General features: G+C 48.3%; 7 protein-coding genes across 7 annotated transcripts; 5 read left to right on the top strand and 2 right to left on the bottom strand.

Moving 5' to 3' along the window:
• Positions 1-329: 329 nt before the first annotated feature.
• On the bottom strand, positions 330-1,852 carry MIND_01320300 (Hybrid signal transduction histidine kinase J; the record flags this gene model as incomplete). Its single annotated transcript, XM_037369655.1, has 4 exons — positions 330-848; positions 895-1,320; positions 1,373-1,474; positions 1,520-1,852. 4 exons carry the CDS (start codon positions 1,850-1,852, stop codon positions 330-332), a joined length of 1,380 nt encoding a protein of 459 aa, XP_037214153.1.
• Positions 1,853-2,287: 435 nt separating this feature from the next.
• MIND_01320200 (Amidase domain-containing protein) lies at positions 2,288-4,524 on the top strand (the record flags this gene model as incomplete). The annotated part of the gene is made up of 12 exons (XM_037369654.1): positions 2,288-2,323; positions 2,379-2,555; positions 2,607-2,796; positions 2,849-2,868; positions 2,915-3,029; positions 3,078-3,299; positions 3,352-3,445; positions 3,492-3,774; positions 3,826-3,963; positions 4,010-4,137; positions 4,189-4,325; positions 4,373-4,524. The coding sequence occupies 12 exons, from the start codon at positions 2,288-2,290 to the stop codon at positions 4,522-4,524; spliced, it is 1,692 nt and encodes a 563-aa protein (XP_037214152.1).
• Positions 4,525-4,687: 163 nt separating this feature from the next.
• MIND_01320100 (Glycoside hydrolase family 24 protein) lies at positions 4,688-6,448 on the bottom strand (the record flags this gene model as incomplete). Its single annotated transcript, XM_037369653.1, has 2 exons — positions 4,688-6,228; positions 6,280-6,448. 2 exons carry the CDS (start codon positions 6,446-6,448, stop codon positions 4,688-4,690), a joined length of 1,710 nt encoding a protein of 569 aa, XP_037214151.1.
• A 3,518-nt stretch (positions 6,449-9,966) lies between these two features.
• Positions 9,967-11,300, top strand: MIND_01319900 (uncharacterized protein; the record flags this gene model as incomplete). Its single annotated transcript, XM_037369652.1, has 5 exons — positions 9,967-10,197; positions 10,247-10,516; positions 10,568-10,710; positions 10,758-11,128; positions 11,179-11,300. 5 exons carry the CDS (start codon positions 9,967-9,969, stop codon positions 11,298-11,300), a joined length of 1,137 nt encoding a protein of 378 aa, XP_037214150.1.
• A 154-nt stretch (positions 11,301-11,454) lies between these two features.
• MIND_01319800 (uncharacterized protein) lies at positions 11,455-12,209 on the top strand (the record flags this gene model as incomplete). The annotated part of the gene is made up of 5 exons (XM_037369651.1): positions 11,455-11,501; positions 11,553-11,744; positions 11,794-11,965; positions 12,016-12,061; positions 12,109-12,209. The coding sequence occupies 5 exons, from the start codon at positions 11,455-11,457 to the stop codon at positions 12,207-12,209; spliced, it is 558 nt and encodes a 185-aa protein (XP_037214149.1).
• Positions 12,210-12,484: 275 nt separating this feature from the next.
• Positions 12,485-13,824, top strand: MIND_01319700 (uncharacterized protein; the record flags this gene model as incomplete). Its single annotated transcript, XM_037369650.1, has 6 exons — positions 12,485-12,707; positions 12,757-12,879; positions 13,165-13,218; positions 13,271-13,453; positions 13,504-13,682; positions 13,738-13,824. The coding sequence occupies 6 exons, from the start codon at positions 12,485-12,487 to the stop codon at positions 13,822-13,824; spliced, it is 849 nt and encodes a 282-aa protein (XP_037214148.1).
• Positions 13,825-18,893: 5,069 nt separating this feature from the next.
• Positions 18,894-20,352, top strand: MIND_01319600 (uncharacterized protein; the record flags this gene model as incomplete). Its single annotated transcript, XM_037369649.1, has 5 exons — positions 18,894-19,205; positions 19,259-19,453; positions 19,507-19,524; positions 19,575-19,699; positions 19,746-20,352. 5 exons carry the CDS (start codon positions 18,894-18,896, stop codon positions 20,350-20,352), a joined length of 1,257 nt encoding a protein of 418 aa, XP_037214147.1.
• Positions 20,353-20,443: the final 91 nt, after the last annotated feature.

The raw sequence follows: 20,443 nt of genomic DNA, 5'->3' as shown, positions 1-20,443 counted from the left end.
ACGAATGGCGTAGTAAGCACAATGTAAGCCGCTGTTATACGATTGCTGAAAGTGGCGGCATAATGAGTCCATGTTCGTCGGAGTAAGCCCATTTTTATTTTGGTGGTGGTGGATATCAAAAGTAAAAAGGGAAACATGTCACTGTTCCCGCTGAGGGACGCTGGTTCCCGACTGGCCCATTTGCGAATCGTGACTGCGGTAGAGAGTAATGCAATTCCCGATATACTACATATTTACAGCCAAATAAGTTAGACGTATACCACCTATATCCATTAGGCCTGGCTTCAGGATTGATATCGAGCTGGGGAGCCTGAGCGGAGAGTGGTGTATCAGCTCCATGACCCTTCACCGGTGCCCACAGTTCCCGCGATCGTCTTCCCTTCGAGAACAGCACGCTTGGCTCCGTTCGATAGGCTCTGAAATTGCAGCACGATACCATTGGTGGCGAGTTCAAGTTCACGCAGCTCTCCAGTAGCCACGGGCTCGAGGGTCTTCGAGCAATCACCTGAAGCGACGCCTTTCATAACCAAGGTAGTCGCTCGGAGTTGATTGGTTAAATTGGTTGTCATTTCGTTGACGCCGTCTACAAGTTCTGCCCAAGTTCCTCCAAACCCTTCGACATGCGCTTGTCCACCAAGCCTTCCCTCCCTCCCAATTTCTTGTGTGACGCGAATGAGCTCGCTGCACAAGTGTCGGAGACGTGTCACCATCTCGCTAACAACGAGCTTGGTGCTGAGCATTTCCCCCCAAGCTTGGACATCGACCATCTCATCGAAATGGCCTAAACCGACCCTGTGAATCACAAATGAAATGGATCGTAACTGCACAGTTAGATTAGCGACCATGCGCTGAAATCTCAAGTTAGACCACATCCTGGAGGATATGAGAGCCTACGTTAATGTTGTTGGTCAGTTGTTCCCATGTGCCCTCCATATCTGGTACCTCCACTTGCCCACCGAATCTTCCCTCAACACCGACTTCGAGTGTTATTCGAAGTATTTCATCCGCGAACAATCGGAGTCTCTCCAGTAAGCTGTTGATGGTGACTTTGAGGTCCAGCCATTCTCCATTGGCCTCGGTACAAATGGCCATTGTCAGATCTCCTGTGGCCAACGCGCGTGTCGTTTCGGAGACGGAGCGAACTTGCTGTGTCACAGTCGCTGCCATCGTGTTGAGGTTATCCACCATCTCTCTCCAAGCTCCCTCCGCGCCGTAAGCTGACACTTGCCCACCCAACTGGCCTTGAATTCCGATTTCGGAACTTATGCGCATTACTTCCGAAGATAAACTGTTCATGTTGTCGACTACTGAGTTGAGATCCTTCAGGTCACGTCAGCAGGGAGTAATAAACGACCCAGAAAGCAGCTGATACCTGCTTCAGCTCATTCATGAGTTTGCCCTGAACAGGAGTCGTCAACTTTTGCTTCAGGTCCCCCACAGCCATGGCTTTGCAGACACGTGCTACGTCTCGCATCTATTCGGCAATAAACAAACGCCCAGGCCAACCGTATAAACATACCTGATTCTTGACCTGTTGTAGTTCATTCTCTACATCGTCCCGCGGACGACTTGTGCTGGACGGAGAAGGTGGCCCTCCTGAGTTCTCATTCGATGTTACCGGCTCCTGGGCCGGAGAGCTGCAAGTAGGGCAAATTGAGAGAGAGAGCTTTGTCTTGCTGACTCTTGCAGCGGCTGAGGCACCAACTTGAAGCAGATGTTCGACTTGACTCAAAATAAAATCGATTTGCGCATCTCGTGGGCCTTCGTAGGCCGAAATCTGTGCATGTGCGGTCCGACTATTTCCATTCGAACTAAGGATGGCGAAGAGGTGATTCTTGAACGGGTCATCCATCTCGTCGTCGTATTGTAAATGCTAGGACTGGTGACATCATTGTGTTGAGACCAGCCTGAGTGTGATCGTCACAATTTTTGCTTTTTCCTTACAACACAAGACTCTGGGTCGCACTACTTTGTCTCTTTAGGCTATCAAACAGATTCAAACTGCAAAGTGATTTAACGTCGAACATCTTCGTCCCCCAGCACAAGTGAGCAGAAATGGCGTGAAATTTATTCCTTCGGCTTTCAAATAATTGGGGTGGCAAGCTGATCATCTCAGTTGGAGTCTTTTCTTTGACCCTGTCTACATACTTGGGTCCATGTTCAACAGGAAATCGAAGCCTCCTACAAGCTGCGCATTGGGCAATCGGAGGAGGAGAACTTCCAACCCGTCGTCATCACAAGCACTTAAATAGCTCGCTCCACTCACACCTGGCACTTGTTAATTGTCATGTCCCCAACCAACTCAGATATCGAGTGGCCTCAGGCGCGTCTGCTTCTACTAACACTCCTGGGTTAATCACCATACTCCTACTATGTAGGTGGCTTTGCGCTTCGTCGACGAACTCTACGCCAAGATCCCGCCGGAATTACGCCTGTCGCAAGACTTTCTCGACCAATATCCTCCAGGATCGGACGTTAGAGCGGCCGTCGCAGCCTGCGGGCTGCTCTCAAAAGATGAGATGGAGATAACAAACCCAGAATATGATTCTGTTTCGGTTAATTCCTGTTTCAAAGTTTTTGTACTGGCCTAACTCATGAGACATTAGCTTCTAAGGCGAATCAAGGACAAAGAAGTTACTGCGGTTCAAGTAGCTCGTGCATTTTGTAAACGGGCTGCCGTAGCACAACAACTTTTGCACTGTTTGACGGACTTTTTCATGGAGGTAGCGCTGCGCCGCGCACAGGAGTTGGACGATCATTACAATACAACTGGTGAGCTTGTAGGACCGCTCCATGGTAAGTTGCGCAATACTACCATCATGACGGGCTGGAATATAATGTGCTCTAGGTCTTCCTATTGACATGAAGGTTTGCCTTCCCCCTTGCATCCTGAGCTGATTATGATATTGTACAGGACCACATGATGGTGAAGGGGACCAAGTCCTCTGGGGGATTCGTTTGTGACTACCTACATCCTCCCGCCTCCTACCACGGCATCACAGCACAGATTCTTTATGACGCTGGTGCAGGTAAGCTTCTTCTACTTGCTCATGTCAGGCTACATCGTACCCACCTAGTTTTCTTCGTCAAAACAAACCAGCCACAATCAATCATGCATCTCGAAACCTATTCATTTTTCGGCCAAACTTTGAACCCCTACAATACCGCACTGACGTCAGGAGGAAGCTCAGGTGGATGCAGCGCGCTTGTCGCGTTTGGCGGTTCCACGCTTGGCATTGGCAGTGATATCGGTGGGAGCCTACGCTCCCCTTCGAATGCGTGTGGCCTATGGACCTTGAGTACGTGCTCATCCTTGCGAAACTGCGACCACTCTCATCAGGTTGATTGAAGAGCCGACTTGTTCACGCCTGCCTACTGGCCATGGGTATATACCGATGCCTGGTGCGGATTCGATTTCTGGAACATTTGGACCGATATGTCGAAGGTTTTTCATTTTCTGGGAATCAAGTGTTAGCTCACTCTGGCGGCAGTCTGCGTGACATAAATTTGTTCTTTTCAGTCGTGCTTGATACCAAACCATGGCTCAAAGCACCCGAGGTCGTCCCAATTCCCTGGGAAATTCCTGCTTCACCCTCTTGGTCTGGGACAAATGGTCGCTTGCGAGTCGGTGTGATGTGGCATGATGAAGTGGTGCTACCACAACCACCAGTTCGAAGAGCATTGAAGACTTTTGCGGACGCTTTGAAGGGTATCGATGACATCGAGGTCGTTGATTACAAGCCATTCAAGCACCATAAAGCGAGTGCGTTGGCGGTAATACATTTTTGTTGGCTTACCAGTGCTATGGCTAAGTTATACTGGTAGCATGAGCTATATTTTACTGATGGTGGTGCGCGAATTCGTTCCAAAGCCGCAGAGACTGGCGAACCTATTCTTCCTCTGACCGAATGGGTAATCACATATCCATCGGTAAAGGATCACACCATGCACGAACATTGGGAAGTACGTCGAGTCACATCCATACCTGCTGAACTGAATTCCCGAAAAGCTTGCTGTGGAGCGCGAGGTTTTGCGTGCCGAGTATTTAGAGTACTTTAACGCGCAAAACGTTGACGTCGTTCTTTGCCCAGCGGGAGCTGGACCTGCACCCGAACTAGGAACGTGCAAATATTGGGCGTATGTCTTACACCACCAACCCATCTTATATTGACGCAAGGAACTTGAAAGCTATACCAATGTCTGGAACTTTGTCGACTACCCGGCGGCGGTCTTTCCCACTGGATTGCTCTGCGACCCGGCGCTGGACAAAACTGATGGTCCGAGAGAATACATGAGTGAGGCAGACGAGTACAACGCTAAATGCTGTAAATTTTTCTGCGTCTCCTGGAAAAGCTGATGACCGCTTGTGTAGATTCCGACAGACCGGAAACATTCAAAGGTGCTCCCTTGTGTCTCCAGCTGGTGGGCAAACGGTACAAAGAAGAACTGCTAATGCGTGCGTTGGAGGAGATCTCGGAGGCACTGCCGTTGCAGAACCTTGCGTCGCATCAGGCTAGCTGCTAATACTACTGGTACTCTTTACTTCAGACTTACTGGAACTTCACAAGAGCCATCCAAAGTACTTACTTACAATGGACTGTCATAGACCAAAGAAACATGGTTGTTCAACAAATATTTGGGATTAACAATATATGATGATGTACAATGTGCGATCTACCACAACTGTCTAGCAAGGGTGAGCCTTGACAGATGAGGGTGTCTTGAATAGAGCAACTTCCGCGGCCCTACGCTTAACCAACCCAGAAAGGACCTTGCCACCAGCTTTGTTGAAGCGCGGAATTTCAGCAGCTGCAACGGTGTTAGGGTCCTCGCCATTGTTTAATCGCTTCAACAGGGTGGACGACTTGAGCGTGCCACACCCGAGGTTGAACGCAAACGAGCTAAGTGCGCCGACTTGGTTGTCGGTAAGCGTGACTTTGTTGCTGACTGCGCTGTTAACGCAAGAGACGAATTGGCCGAGGTCTTGTGTGAGCAGCTGCGAGGCGGTGGCTTGGGAAAGAGGGAAGGAGAAGCCAGCGATAGCGCATGATTTGCTCGTGCACTTGTGGCCAAAACCGACAGTAGGCAAGCCGATCGGGTCCGGGGCAGGTGAAGGGACAAAGCCTTCAGCATTCTTGATGAGGTTGATTGTGGCAGCGTTGGGTACGGCACCTCCACAAGTTAACGAAGAGGAGCTAGAAGATGGAGGGGCTTGGGCGGGTGGGGCAGCTGCAGACGATCCCTTGCTAGCTGGTGGGGGAGCGGCGGCGGAACCTTTGTTGGAGGCAGGGGCGGCAGATCCCTTATTGGAGGAAGGGGCAGCACCAGAAGAGCCCTTGTTTGACGAAGAACCTTTCGCGGGAGTTTGGGCAGCAGCAGCAGGTGAAGTCGAGGTAGCATCGGCCGAGTCGTCATCAACAGTACTCGTTGAGTCGGGGTCAACCGAGCTAGAAGACGAATCCTCATCGTCATCATCTGGATTCGAGTCTTGCCCATCTGGAGGACCAGTGATGGTAGGGTCTTCAGCGGAGCTTGTGGAGTCAGGGTCTGTGCTATCAGGGTCTGTGCTGTCGGGGTCTGTGCTGTCGGGGTCCGTGCTGTCAGGGTCAACACTATCAGGGTCTGTGTTGTCGGGGTCAACAGTGTCGCTGTCAGGATCGTCGCTGCCGTCCAGAGAGTCCCCATCCTCGTCGGCATTGTCCCCAAAATCACCATTGTCGTCTGTAGTGCCATCACTCAGGTCCGTTCCATCCAAATCCCCAGTCGAGTCGTCTGTTGTACCATCTCCCAGGTCAAAATCTCCACTGCCGTCATCGTCTCCGTTGCCAAAATCGAAGTCGCTGGTAGAGTCGTCTGCATCTCCAGCATCGACATCTCCACTTCCATCGTCAAGGCCAGTTCCATCGTCAAAGTCCCCGGAATCATCACCACCAGCTCCGTCATCAAATGAGTCCGAGTCTCCAGAGTCGAAGCTGGTGTCATCCGAATCATCAGTGGCATCAGCTGTGTCGTCAAACGAGTCTCCGGAGTCGTCTGAATCATCGAATCCAGAGTCATCGGTGTCATCAAAGCTGTCTCCAGAATCGTCTGTATCGTCGAAACTGGAGTCGTCAAAGCTATCTCCATCGTCGAAGTCGTCGTCATCTTGACGCGCATAACGCACACGAGGGACAGCAAGTGAACGAGCAGTCTGGCGTTTGGAGACAGCCTTGAAGCGGGCACAGACACCTGTTTGCCATCGACATCAGATTGCTATTTATAAGTGGCAAGAAAGCTTACCGGTTGAGCAGTCGCGAGCGCCAGCAATAGAACGCGTCACTTTCGCAAGGCGGCGAGTAGCTGGGGTCCGGTGAGAGGCGGGCGCGCGAACATCTACGACCACTGGGGCAGCGAGGATGTTCACGAAGTTGGCCAAGAGCAAGAACGAGACAGGGAGGAATGCGCGCATTGTGGTTTGCTGATTTGATTGATTGTGTTAAAGTTGGCGAAAAAAGAATGCAGATAGTCTCGTCGAGAGAAGAGGGGAACGAAGAAACGCAAAGGCGCTTGAGAGAAAAGAGAAGGGGAGGGAAGGAGGCAGTCTGGTGGCGGTCTTGCCTGCGAAGTAGCTTTTGTACGAGTGAGTTGGCAGATGGACAGCTCGTCGACCTATCCAAGTCTGTCTGCTTTCATGACGTCCATCACTCCTCTGCCAGTTGCATCCTTCGAAATGGCGAGCTTGACTCGTCCGGCGTTCGATTTGCTGCTGCCCAACTGCCAGTTTTGCAACCAGTTGAGAGTCCCAATGGCTATTAATGGCAATGCTATTGATTTATGAGCGTCGAAACGTTAACTGTCATTCTAGGTTGAGCGCTGGAAGCTATGTAAGCCACAGAAACGTACTTGGACGCAGACGCCAGCCTTCATGAAAAATGATACGGCCTCAAATTTCTCGCATCTTCAACGAATCCGAGCAAGATCGTGATGGACGTCTGGGGCTGTGAAAACGTATGGGCAGTATGCTCACACATCAAGGTGTATAGCGCAAGCATTGCGGGTTGGACAACTGTCGCGGAGGTCAAAGTGAAGGTGTGACGAGCATGTCCCGTGATATGTGACATATGTTTCCCTTTCCTCACAAGTCAACTCGGAATGTTGCGGAAATGGAATCGCCACATGCCCCAGCGCTCAGCCAATGCCATGCTTCACGCAGATGATGTGCCAGAGCCATCATCTTGGATACTGACTTCACCGAATGAGCCTGGTGGTATTCCTCTCGTAACATCGCCAGCGCTGCTTTGTATTCAACCAAAATGCAGCGAGTTATTTTCGCCTCCGCAAGTCGTCGGCCTTATACACTCAGAGCAATAGAGAACGCAATAGCACTCACTGCGCACGGGCTTGCTCGGACGACGACGGTTTAAAAGCTCGAGGATGGGTTGGGTTTGGCAACAACACCTGAACTCATTCCCGAACGCTCAATGCACTTTTCTAAAGCTAGCAATGCCGCAATACTTCTGGGTCTTTTTCGCCTTGCCAACGCAAAACTCATCGACAAGCCGCTGTTTGGCTACATCCAGAACATCCTTGATGAAGCACGCATCGTTGGGATGTCAATGGCGATAATATCACCAACTGGCGCTGTCGAGTATGCTAACTGGGGGAGGAGAACGGAGAGCGGGGAGGCAGTGACATCTAATGTATGTGCTCTCTTTTCGTCAGTATGTTTCTATTGAAATGTTATATGCAGACGATATTCGGTCTAGGCTCGTGTTCCAAGCAGTTTCTGCCCGCATCCATTGGTCTCTTGATGCAGGACTTTGCGGAGGGCAGAAATGTAACAACGCTCCCAAGTGCTGTGAAGCAATTTGATTGGAGCACCAAACTCCGGGATTTACTGCCGGACGAATGGGAAATGGACAATGAGTGGGCGACCCAGAAAGCTGATCTGAAGGACTTACTATCACACCGAACGGGACTTCCCAAGTTTGCCGTCTATTCTCTTTTGTCTCCCTTTTCGTCTAACAAAGCTCAGTCATGAAGGATGTTACTCTCCACAAGACACCCCAGCAGACGTTGTCTCCAAGATCAAGAACTTACGAACGGCCTACGAGATGCGGCAATTCTGGGAGTACAATAACCAGGTGAATGGTTCCCCACTTTCCATTGGCTACACCTAACAACTCGACTAGATGTACTTTACTGGAGCCTACATCGTGTCTAAATATGCTGGTATGCCATACCGCGAGTTTGTGGAGCAACGCATCTTCAATCGACTCAATATGTCTTCTTCAACTCTGCATCCCGAGGTGGCTAATGCAACCAGTCGGTTTTCGCAAACTTGGACCCCGCTGAATGGACGCCGAATCCCGTTCTTCGTTGATGGTCAAGCAGCAGATTTGATGGCTGGTGCAGGGGGAGTCATATCCAGCGTGGAGGACATGGTATGCTAAGTTTTTCACTGATAGCACGCCAACTGAATATCGGTCTAGGTTGTTTGGGCTAAAACGATGCTGAACGGAGGAATCGACGCAAACAGCAACCAAACCATTATTCCGCGATCAACCTATGATCTCGCGACGTCTGCGATATCTGTCCCTGTCTCCGTGGGCAGCAACATCTCTTCTATCGCCGGGTATGGGTTTGGCTGGGTCAGGGCGAGCTACCGCGGGCACGAGGTAGGGTTCCCGTCTTCAACCTTCAAGTAGTCGTGATTAAGAGTCATTATATAGTGGCTTTGGCACGATGGAGGTGCACCAGGGGTTTCTTCAAGAGTGGATATTTACCCTTACGACGGCTTTGCGACGATTTTACTCTGCAACACCGCCGTTGTCACTCAAGCGACTGCTGATAGCATTTCGCGCACTGTTGCAGATCGCTTACTGCGCATTTCGCCTATCGATCATCGCGTTTCTCCGGGTGTCGATATAGCAGTCCCTCCCCCCACAGAAAGACGCTGCATCAACAGAAAGTCTTTCAGGAACTTACTATAATGCTGGCTACGGCAACATCACGCTTTGCAGTCCCGCCCTGAATGTGTCCTACTGCCAGAGCACCATTGAAAGTTTTCGCATTATCGACGCGGCGGTGGTTGGCCGCCCTGAATCTGAAGCAGTTACCCAACTGATGGCCACCTGGTCGCGATTCTGGGGAACCCACGTTCGCATCTCGCCGCTTGGTGACGGGTCCTATGTCTTCCAGATGACAAATCTCTATCCGCACGGGTATGGAGCGAACTCAACAGCATTCGAGGACCCGACATATGCGTGGGTGGCAAAATTTGAGCAAGGAGCAGACGGTAAAACCATAGGCATGGGGTTGGTTGGCGTAGCAATGTTGCCAACTATAAGGCAAACGACATCGCCAAGTACGAATGTCAGGGATGTTGTGGACGTTTGGTTCGATAAAGTGCATTAGCGAGGCCAAGCTTGAGTAAAAATAGCATCTAATTTTACTTTCCAAAGTCTGGGCATCTTGGACAAGTGGCTTGGAAGTCGAAAATCGACGCGAACCTTTCAGAACCATTCTGATGTCGACGACTCGAATTTACTGGCGATTGATGCGGACTACTTAAGCTTCTGACCTTGACCCTCATGTCTCCCTTTCGCTGTCCTCTCCCTCCATGTCTTTTCCGTGTCGCGACAATGCAAATATTCCTTGGTAGTCACACTTCGCGTGTCATATCTAGCGCCAAGCCGAAGTCGCAGATCATGTTGCCTCCGCTATTGAATACGGCTCCGGAGATTGGTGCATGAGCGCTCCGCTATCTTTACTGAGCAGTGAGCATCTATCCGGAACGGCCTACTATCGCCTTCAAGGGAAACCCAAAACTGAAGATCTGCAGTGGCTGAGGCTCCGTACGGTCGCCAACAAGTCGCCAAACAAATTGGTCCATCCCATCTGGAGAACCACTCATGGCATGTGTGCATATAATAAATACCCTGCCACCTGTCTGTCTATCTTTCCCTTTTCTTTTTTTCTCCCACCATGTTTCCCGCTCTACTCCTCATCGCGGCCTCACTAGCCTCCGTCAATGCTCTCGATTTCCCCAAAGGCGTTATCGCCACTGGCACGATGGGAGTAACCAATCCACCAAAGCCGACAATGGGCACACCTGTTAACCAGCAGTCTATGGCAAGACTCATCTCGCTGAACGCTGTGGACGACTTCTGCTTGTTTGCCCCACCGGAGCCCAATTCAGAGATTGGCGAGACCGAGGTCGGTCTTCCCACCCTCTTGCAATACCTATTAATGACTTTCTCTCGAGGACCGTGAGGTTGCTTGGTGCACGAAACCTCGTAACAATGCTCGACTCATCCCTGACGGCGTTATTACCGGCGTTTCCTTCCTTAAAACCCCTTTTTACGTTCAAGTTATGGGCACGGGTGATTTTACCAAGCTCAACATCAGGAAGGGTGACGCTGGCGGAGAACTTGACCCTCATGGCGCTACTGGCGCTGGCAATCCCGCTGGTGGAAACGTTACGACCAATATCGTCGATGGCAAAACCGACCTAAATATCGAAGAGTGGATGATGGTTCGTCACAAGAAACATCGACCAAAGTTTTGCCTCTCATCTTGCTTTCAGTTCATTTCCGATTCACAGTTCTGCGTTCGCGCTTGCACCAATGCTAATGCAACATACGACGCGGCCCATATGTGCTGGCATCAACTCGATGTGATGGGCTGCGAGTTCGTCATGCCTGGAACGTACAAGGGGCCAGGCACATTGTGGGTCACTCTCCTTAGTGTTATCGCTAATAATAACCATTTGATAGCGAGACTTGCGATGCTGATGTTGCCTACCCGCCCGGCTGGTACCCTGGAGTCGATGCGAGCGGCAAGACCACCTTCTCCACATTTGCTCAGTATTTCACTGGTGTCTACACCGGTGGGGACGGCAAAGCCACAGGGTATACCGTCGGTGACCTTGTCACGCCCACCACTGTCGCTTTCATCCCCAAGTCCTCCAACTGTGTGACGACTGCCACGATTGGAAATGCGGTCGCTGTAACTCAGCAACCTGGTGCTTCAAGCGCCCCCCCACCCCCCAACGGTAGCTCAAAGCCTGTGTCTGGCTCCGCACCCGCGAATCCAACAAAGTCTGGCTCTGTTGCTGGCTCACAAACTAACTCCGGTTCTCGTGCTCGTGCGTGTTGGTTTACCTTGTTGATTTCTCTTTAAACTAAAAAGCCTTAGCTCCGGCCTCATCCGGATCCTCCGCTGCCTTCCCCATGGCCCGCCTTGGAGGGAGTGAATTCTTCGCAATCGTCCTGGTCAGCCTCATCGCTGGCATCGCCGGAATCGGACTCCTCCACTGATTTTTTTCTTTGACGAATTTGGGTTTTACGATGGTACACACACACTCATTCGTGGACATTTGTAGATATACCGCATAGCTATATGTTGTATGGCAGAGTACTTAATGTTGCTTTCAGCATGTGTGCGCATCACGTGCTCGGCCCTCTTTACGCGATGTCTTCATCTCCCCGACTCCCCAAACTCATCGCCTTTGATTTGGAGTACTTGCTCACGCGCATAAGTATGCTCTTTCCCTGACACGCTGCCCTCAGCTATACCCTGTGGGATATGTGGATTGACACGCACGTAACTGGCCCGCTCCGCCACGCGAAAAACGGCACCAAGGTCATCGATAGACACGGAACGGAAGTCGTTTTCTACGACGACGTTGGGGGAATCCTTCGGGGCCTGAGGAGAGAGGGAGTGCTGGTAGCCGCCTGCTCGCGGACTCATGCTGCTCACTTGTTGAGTCATTCTTTGTCCAATGGAGCCTCCTTTTCGAACTGTACATAGGGCCAAGCAGGCACTCTCGCTCATCCGTATACCCCCTTCCCACGCGGACGACCCCGCTGTCCAAGAACAGCCTGCAATTGAGCTGTTTGATAACTTGGAAATCTACCCGGGCTCCAAGATCCCTCATTTCCGAGCGTTGCACGAGAAAACGGGGGTCCCTTACGAAGAGATGGTATGATATTTCATCCCTCGATCTATATCCAGCTCAAGTCTTCGTTGTAGCTATTCTTTGACGACGAATCGCGAAATCGGGAGGTAGAACGGCTTGGTGAGCTCAACAACTCTTTTGAGCACACATTAGCTGATCTAGAACAGGAGTTAGGTTCCACCTGACCCCAGATGGGGTCAGCAATGCAGTATTCGAGGCTGGAGTTATGAGTTGGAATGCCCGACGAGCCGTAGCTTCGGCGGAATGACGGATCATTCAACAGCGCAAGGGACTGCTGAGAGGAAGCTCATGTCGCATGTCAGTGGAGACGCATGTCCATAACCGGACATGCGTCCGCACCCGCGTTTGATGCGCGAAATTCCGATGATGTCCGTAGTTACCCGCGTGTCACCGTCAATCCGAGTAGTTACCGCCAATCTAACCGATCCCGGATGATCATTTATCGATCTCCGAGGCTGTCGCGTTGCCTTTGCATGCTGCAAACGGCGTTTCTGCTGTGAATTGACTTTGCCTCTGCCCACCATGGCCCCAGATCGAAATTCTGCAACCCGGGGCACTCATGGAGGAGCAAGAGCTCGCTCTGGGCGCCCATCAAAGCCAACAAACTCCAATACAGATCAAATTGCAGCATTCTTTCTGCCCCGCAGGACCAACCAGCCAGTACCAGCTACAAACTTTCACACATTCTACTCAGCTTCCAATCCTGAAGCTCAAGTGGTACCTGCTGAACATGCAGATATTACAGGTGCATTATTGTAATTTATACTAATGATTTCAACTTATAACTTCTTCAGTTTCTCCTCAAGATTTTGCCACATTACAACAGGAATTCACTTTTATCTCTGAAAATGATGAGTATGGTGATATTGCTAGAGGGGATGTGCAAGTAGAGGAGAGTCTAGTAGATGATTTGCCAGGTTTTGAACCACAGGAAAATTTGACAGGAGAAGAAGAAGAGGCTTCAGCCTCTAGACTAGAATCCTCAACAGCTAGATACTTGAAGGCTTTTAAGGAACGAGTAGTACAGGAGATCCAGACACATGGGAAACCTAAATGTTATGCCCATGGAGATCTGTATGATCGTGCACCCAATCCAGTCTTTTCACTGCAGGAAAATTTTGTCCAAACAGCAGATACAGGGTCACTGTGTGACAGTCTATATGCTAGGGATATCTGTGTGTGGCTACCATATCTACTTCCAGGTGCACCAGAAAAGTTCAAATGTCATAACTGTGGTGAATCATTGACCCGAAATGGTATTATTTTGAAATTAAATATATATCTATTAATTTAATAAAATATATTCAGGTTTTAATGACAATCCTATTGCACGCCGAGTCCGATCAATGCCAAATGATTTCTTTTTATTCACAAATCGATTCATTTGTGATAACCGGCGTGAGGGTAATAAAGGATGTGGTCGCACTATGCAGGGAACTGATCCCATCATTTTGTCACAACTTCCACGTTTTACACAGCTAGCCTTTCCAGGTAGATCATCATCATCAATTTCTGATCTGTATAATATTTACTATTTATAGCCTATATCACAGCAAGGGGTGCTATCTCCAAGACAATGATGTGGCAAATGCGCAACACGTTTGCAACACGATTTGGCCCAGCTCCATTTTCAGATTTAGTTTCTGAAATTCAAACACGATATCATGCAGAATGTGAACTGATGTATTTAGATGCCGCAAAATTCTATCATCAGAAACAGGTCAAAGCATTCTCAGAATTTGCAGACAAACTTGGCTGGGCTGGATCACCTCCAGGAGTTTCATTCCTCAAAGGATGTTTTACAGACTTTATGGCAGCTCATCGGATATATATTGAACGTGATACTGCAACTCTTCCTTTGACATATGCCAAGGCTGATCATACATTTGATGTCAGTATTTATTATTATTTCCTTCTAAAAACAATATTAACTTCTTCAAACTTTAGGTTACAAAATATATGGGAGGTGTGAAGCATGAACATATCTTCACATCAGCCTATACTGTGATCAATGAATTTGAGCAAACTAGAGGTCATGCTCTGACAATGACAAAATCTCTATCCTTTGTCAAAGAGATGTGGACAGGAATACTTGATGGTTTGAAGGCAGTGAATCTTCCCTCAACTCAATTCATCTATGTTGATGCTCCTCTGGGTGGGTGTTTGGGGATATAAACAGATAATAAATTCACTGACTTTTATATTCTAGCTGAAAGAGCATTCCATGAGGACTTGAATGAAACTCTGAGATCACATGTTGAACCTGTGACAGAATGGACTGATCTACCAGCTTTTGCTAGAGCTTTAGATATTCCAGTTCAATTTTCAGCAGACTCTATGGGGATTGAAAGTCTTGCAAATGACATTCTAAGCAAGTTCAATCTATCAGCACCCAGTGAAAATCTTCATCTACTTGCACTCAGAGTCAAATTCTCATATACTCAAGAGAAGAAACACAAGGTTCACTTTATTCAAATGCGTACCAAGTTTGGAATTTTCCTCTTTGATGTATAAGCATTTTCTTTTTTCAATGAGATATTTCTGAATTAAACTAGATGTCACTTCTTAACAAGCCAAGCCATCTCTTGCCTTCTCTTAGGGCAATTTTAACCAATCCTGCTATTATCAAATTTGGGTTTTCTATTCAGGAGTCACTGGAAATTCTTTCAGAAGTCTTTGAACTACAAGAGCTAGCTCAGGCATTGAAAGGCCATAACCCCTCTTATCTCAATATTGGGGCCTATGCTAAACTTAAGGGTGTGGTTACAGATCCCACAGTCTCCCTTCATACTTTATGTGGAGCTGTACTAAAAAAGTCAATTTCAAACCAGGATATAGACTTACAGGCTGCTCTGGCTGATGTAGCTGATGCTCATTATCGTGAGATTGATTGTCAGTGGCAAATTTGTGCTACACTATATCCTATGTCTTCTATTGGCCTTCCTCTGTCTGCCCAGCAGGTTCAACTTCATGGACAGCCTGTGACTCTAGTGCAGGGGTGCAAGCCTGTTGCTGAAGGCTATATTGTCAGGAATTCTCAAGGCTATTTAGTGACTCCAATAGATAATATAGGAGGAACCAAGAAAATCAACATCACACTAACTCGGTCACAAATCAAAGTCACAAAGGTTTATCTTAGATATTGAAATATATATTAAATTTCTCAAATATTTCAGATTCTTGCCCCAGGCTCACTTCAGGCATTGCATAAGCAGTCCTTAGAATGGTTAAAAGCACAAGGCCAAGATGATATTGTTGTTACTACATCTCAACTCCGCTCTAGAAGTGAAAGCAATATATTCAGAACTTCATCTGCTAATTATAATATGGGAACTCCAGCAACAGAGCCTACATATGATACAGATGATATATTCACTCCTAATCCAGGCCTTATTTTTGAATATTGGGAGCCAGCTCAGGAAGATGTTGATCTAGGTGGATTTGATGATGATGATGATGATGATGATGATGATGATTCAGAATCTGTATGTAGTTTGTCTTTCTGCATACCTTACTGATTTTAGGTTGTGTAGACCACTAGTGCTATATCAAATGATGGATCTCAATCAAATCCTAATATGCAAGGTTTCTTTCAATGGCATTTTAATGAGGTATTTTTTCCCTCATAATATGCATATTAATTCTTATCATTAATAATAAATGCAGAATACATCAGCATCTACTCTTCTAGCTGAGCTTCATCGCACTGTAGATTTTCTTAAAAATGCAGGTAACACTTTACCCTCCCGAATCCTTGATGATGCTTTCCACTATATGGATCGTCTGATTCGCCTGCTATCTAAAAAAGCATCCTGTTTTTAGACCCTTCTGCCATGACTTTAGAGAAGCTATTTTTATCAGAGACAAATCTGATGTAACAGCTGTCAAAGCAGTGCTTGATGCCAAAGGCATTAACTGGGATTATGCAAAACGCGTGCAATGGGTCGAGCACTAAATAGACGTATCCGTCACTATATCCCTTCACGAGAGATCCTATTACAGCGTCTCAAACTGCTATTTGAAGCCTATTGTTCATTTACAGGAGAACCATTGTTTTCAAAGGATGCTCTAGATATGATCAAGCGACTTATTGAGACAGTTCGTCTTGGATATCTTTCTGATCCGCATGGACGAATTCTCTATTTTGTGATTGGACGTGATCGTGATGGACTTCTGATCTATCGTACAATTCGTGGCACAAATTCAGTTGAAGGCGGGTTCCATATGGCAATCCGCAGAGTGTTTGGATCACTTCGTGCATCTCCTGAGCTTGCTGAAAGTTTGCTCATAAATTGGATTGGCCGCCGTAATTTGCGTGTAAGCATATTTTTATTTATGATTTACAAATCTCATGATAAATATTATATAGATTGGCTATCAAAATCGCACTGGTAAAAAATTCTCCAGTCACTTTGATATTTGGGTCCGTGATGAGATAGTTGAACTTGCAGTTGAAGTTGGTTGCAAGCCCTCATTTCCAATACCTCGTGTCCTTTCCACACGAATTGCTACCTCAGAAACTCTAGGCATTATTCCTATCTCTACATCACTTGCACAGACACTAGGCATCACTACACTGCCCCGTCCTTCTATAACAGGCTTGCCTCATTATCGGGACACTCCCACACATGCGTTGACTCGACTTTCCACAAAATCTACCAACAGATATTCATACTTGCAACTCCGTCAATTGGTGCTTTATCCAGTACTCCCAGTGCATACTCATAAGGAATATACCACATTCAAAGAATACATTGGCCTGCCTGCCTTTCGGAAGGGTGGAGCTGCCCATGCAGTACATGAAATGTATAAGGATATTGACTTTGATAAACTGGCAAGAACATGGAATGCTCTGGTTGATGGACAGTCTTCAGCTCAGAAAGACTCCAACAAACGCCTATATTACAAGTTGCCCCAACATCTTGAAGCACATCATAAAAAAAACTCTGCTATGGGCTGTAGAGCGTTCAACCCTTGCAGAAGGGTCAAACTTCAATGCTAGAAAAAAGTTCTTAGAATTGATCAACTCAGATTTCAATGTTGTAATTGGCCCTCCTGCAATACCACTTCCAGGAGTAGATGGTGAAATTGATCTGAGTATAGGAAGTATGTGATCATTTCTCTATTAAAATATCTACTAATGCAATCTATACAGCCATTTATGATGAAACTGCTTTTGACAGAATGTCTTCTTTGGCAAAATCTTCAGATCAACAGATTCTTGCTTTTACTCCTGATGAGGATATGAGTTCAGGTCCTCTTCCCAATTTACAGGTCCATCCTTTGTCTGGCCCTACTTTGGAAATATCAGCTCCAACAATGGAGACTGTGTTACCACCTGCTACTATCCAACCAAATATGGCAGGTGCAAAATCTAAACGGACATTCTACCAGACAATCATACCTGGAGCACAGGTACCAACAACAGCAACAGGAAGAGCCCCACTTAGATGTGCTGTCTGTGTCTACTCATATTGTGCAGTAAGGTTTCAATGTCCTGGAAAGGGTGGACGGCGCTATTGCCGCTGTCCAGGACATAAGCAACCACCCAAAGGAGATGTCAGAATATCTGAAGAAATGATTGAAAGGTATCTGGCACTACATGGTGCTCCAAGCAGTCAGTAATAATATTATGATATGATTGTATATGGTTTACAGAATAAAATTTAAGCTATCAAAGTTTGTGTGAGCATATTTTCTTTTGCTTTGAATTGGCATTTTATCTCTAAAATTATAAGTCATTTTAAGTTATGTGTAGATATATTTTACTATTAGCTCCATTTTTTTGCATGCAGAGTAATGGTTTATATGGACTAATAAGCATGCTAAGCTTATGTTGCTATTTCTCTTGCTGTCATTTGGAGAACCAGATGTCCTAGATATATCAAAACTTATAAAAGATATGCACAAGTCCAGTTTGAACCGCTGAGATAAGCAAGCAGACTTGGGATTTGCCTTTTGTGCCTGACTTGTCTCAGGAATGCACTCGGTATCACTGCAGCTAGTGGACGGTGAAGGGCCACATCAAAAGCGCCGAACGCGCCGGCGGCGCCGGGTCTGCGCTGGCACCAAACTGCAGGGGCGGGGACAGCCCGGAGGGGCGCGCCGGCGCCGCGTGGTTGGGCTGATTGATGGAATCTGTCAGCCGGTGACGTTCGCACTTGGCTCGGTCGTATCTCCGACCCGACCCGACCGGATTCGATGGGCCATCAGGCCCAGAAGCCAACTTGAAAAACGATTGGCTGCAACGCATGTCCTTATGAGGAGTTTCCTCCGAAAGGACATGCGTTGCGGTTGCGTCATGGCCATCGCCGCCCGTCCCGATTTGGACACCCGTAACCGACCAAGATCGCGTTCGAACACGCGCTGTCGTCGCAATAGCGGCTTCAAACTTGATGGAATGGCAGTAGGTAAGTACATGAATCATGCTACAATCTCCCCTCTTTTTTCCTCTTTTTTTCTTCTTTTTTTTGCTCCGTCTCCACAGACATACGACATGGGCCGAGAGGAAGTAGTGGCTGGCAACAGATATGAGTGGATGAACATCTTCCTTCCATCTCATGAGCCTCGACAACGTACTTATAGAAATCCTATAGAATTATGGTCGGACAACGGAACGCGGGTATCTGTGAACTCGTCCACGGTTGTCGAATCCGGATGCTGGTCGATACCTACTACCCAAGACTTTCGAGCATAACTATGACTTTTACTCGATGAGCTGGCGATACCCTGGTTAGCCCCATTGCACAAAGTCAAACCCTTTACTTTACCCTGCCTGTCCACAGTGTCCAGGTCAAGCGTCAAGTGGTCGAACTATTTTTAACCTGTGTGATTCACGGCGGGCGATCTCCGCGACGTTAAAAAGCACGTCTCCTGATACGCGCCAAATCTCCCTTTCCTTCCTCCCCTCTTCCGCGCCAATATAATCATAATGCTCTTCTCCGCTCTTTTCCTAGCCTCTTCTGTCGCCGTCTCTGTCCATGCTGGGAAGCCCAACTACCCCGCTGGAGTTGTCGCCACCGGGACACAAGGCGCTACCAACCCACCAACTGCTACAATGCCCTCAATAATAAATCAAAACTCCATGTCGCGTCTCGTCAGCCTCAACTCCATCGACGACTTCTGTCTGTTTGCACCGCCCCAACCCAATTCACTTATCGCTGACACGGAGGGCGAGGAGGTTGCTTGGTGCACTCAACCGAGAAACAACGCGCGTGTCATTCCCGATGGGGTCATTACTGGGGTATGTTATGCTTGTGTTTTTGTTGTCTCTCGATGCTGAACGCAATCGACAAGGTTTCTTTCCTGAGAACGCCGTTCTATGTCCAGCTTATGGGCACCGGTGACTTTACCAAGTTGAACATCAGAGCCGGTGATGCTGGGGGTGAACTTGACCCTCATGGGGCTACCGGAGCGGGCAACCCTGTCGGTGGAAATGTAACAACCACGGTCGCCGACGGGTCTGACCTGCAGATAACGGAATGGATGCAAGTGAGCGCTATTTTATATTCGATCCGGGAATACTTGTATAATACTTCCTCCAGTATATCTCGTCCAACCAAGTCCGTCTGCATCTTTGTGTGCTCGTTCATTGGGTTAACGCAAACCACAGTTCTGTATTCGCGCTTGCACTTGGGCCAACGCGACATTCGACGCTGCCCATATGTGCTGGCATGAACTCGATGTCATGGGATGCGAGTTTGTTATGCCCGGCACCTACAGAGAACCAGGAACCTTGTGCGTATTTCGCTCCCAATCAAACTTTTCCTCAAAAACTTTACAGCGAAACTTGCGACGCTGATATTGCCTACCCTCCAGGCTGGTACCCCGGTGTAGATGCCAGCGGCAAGACCACGTTCTCCACCTTCGCTCAGTACTTCACGGGCATCTACACTGGTGGAGACGGCCAGCCGACAGGCTACACTGTCGGCGACCTCACCACACCCACAACAGTCGCATTCGTCCCCCAATCGTCCAATTGTGTCACCCAGGCTACTGTCAAGAACGGGCTTGCTGCCTCGCTTGTGACTGCTGGCGCTTCGGGGACCGCTGTTCCACCGGGTTTTACAACTACTCCCACCACGACTGGTGGAACCGCCCCAACTGGGAATGCCGCTGCCGCTGGTGGCGCTGGCGGGTCCTCGTCGCAGGCTGTTGGGGGATCATCCAAATTGACAACAAGCAACACGGCTAAAAGCACGCCTACGCCCAACAACGGAGGGGGTGCGGCTGCTGGGTCAAATACTGCATCGTCCTCGGCGCCTGCTGTCAGTGGCTCTAGTCCTGCTCGTCGTGGTGTCAGTGTCGGTTCCGGAAACAATGGAGAGTCTGCTGCGATCGCGCTACTTTCCCTCATTTCTGGTATTGCGGCCATTGCCTTGCTTCATTAAGCACCTACTTATCTGGCTGTGTTACTTGTTGTCGCACTACTGTCGTTTCTCCATGGACATCTTAGATTACCGTACTTGCATTTTCTTTCCG

Source organism: Mycena indigotica, assembly GCF_014461135.1.
Source record: "Mycena indigotica strain 171206Taipei chromosome Unknown Mind.scaff0014, whole genome shotgun sequence".
Taxonomy (NCBI): Eukaryota; Fungi; Basidiomycota; class Agaricomycetes; order Agaricales; family Mycenaceae; genus Mycena; species Mycena indigotica.
The sequence above is the reverse complement of the archived record's forward strand: the minus strand, read 5'-3'. Positions and strand labels throughout refer to the sequence as shown.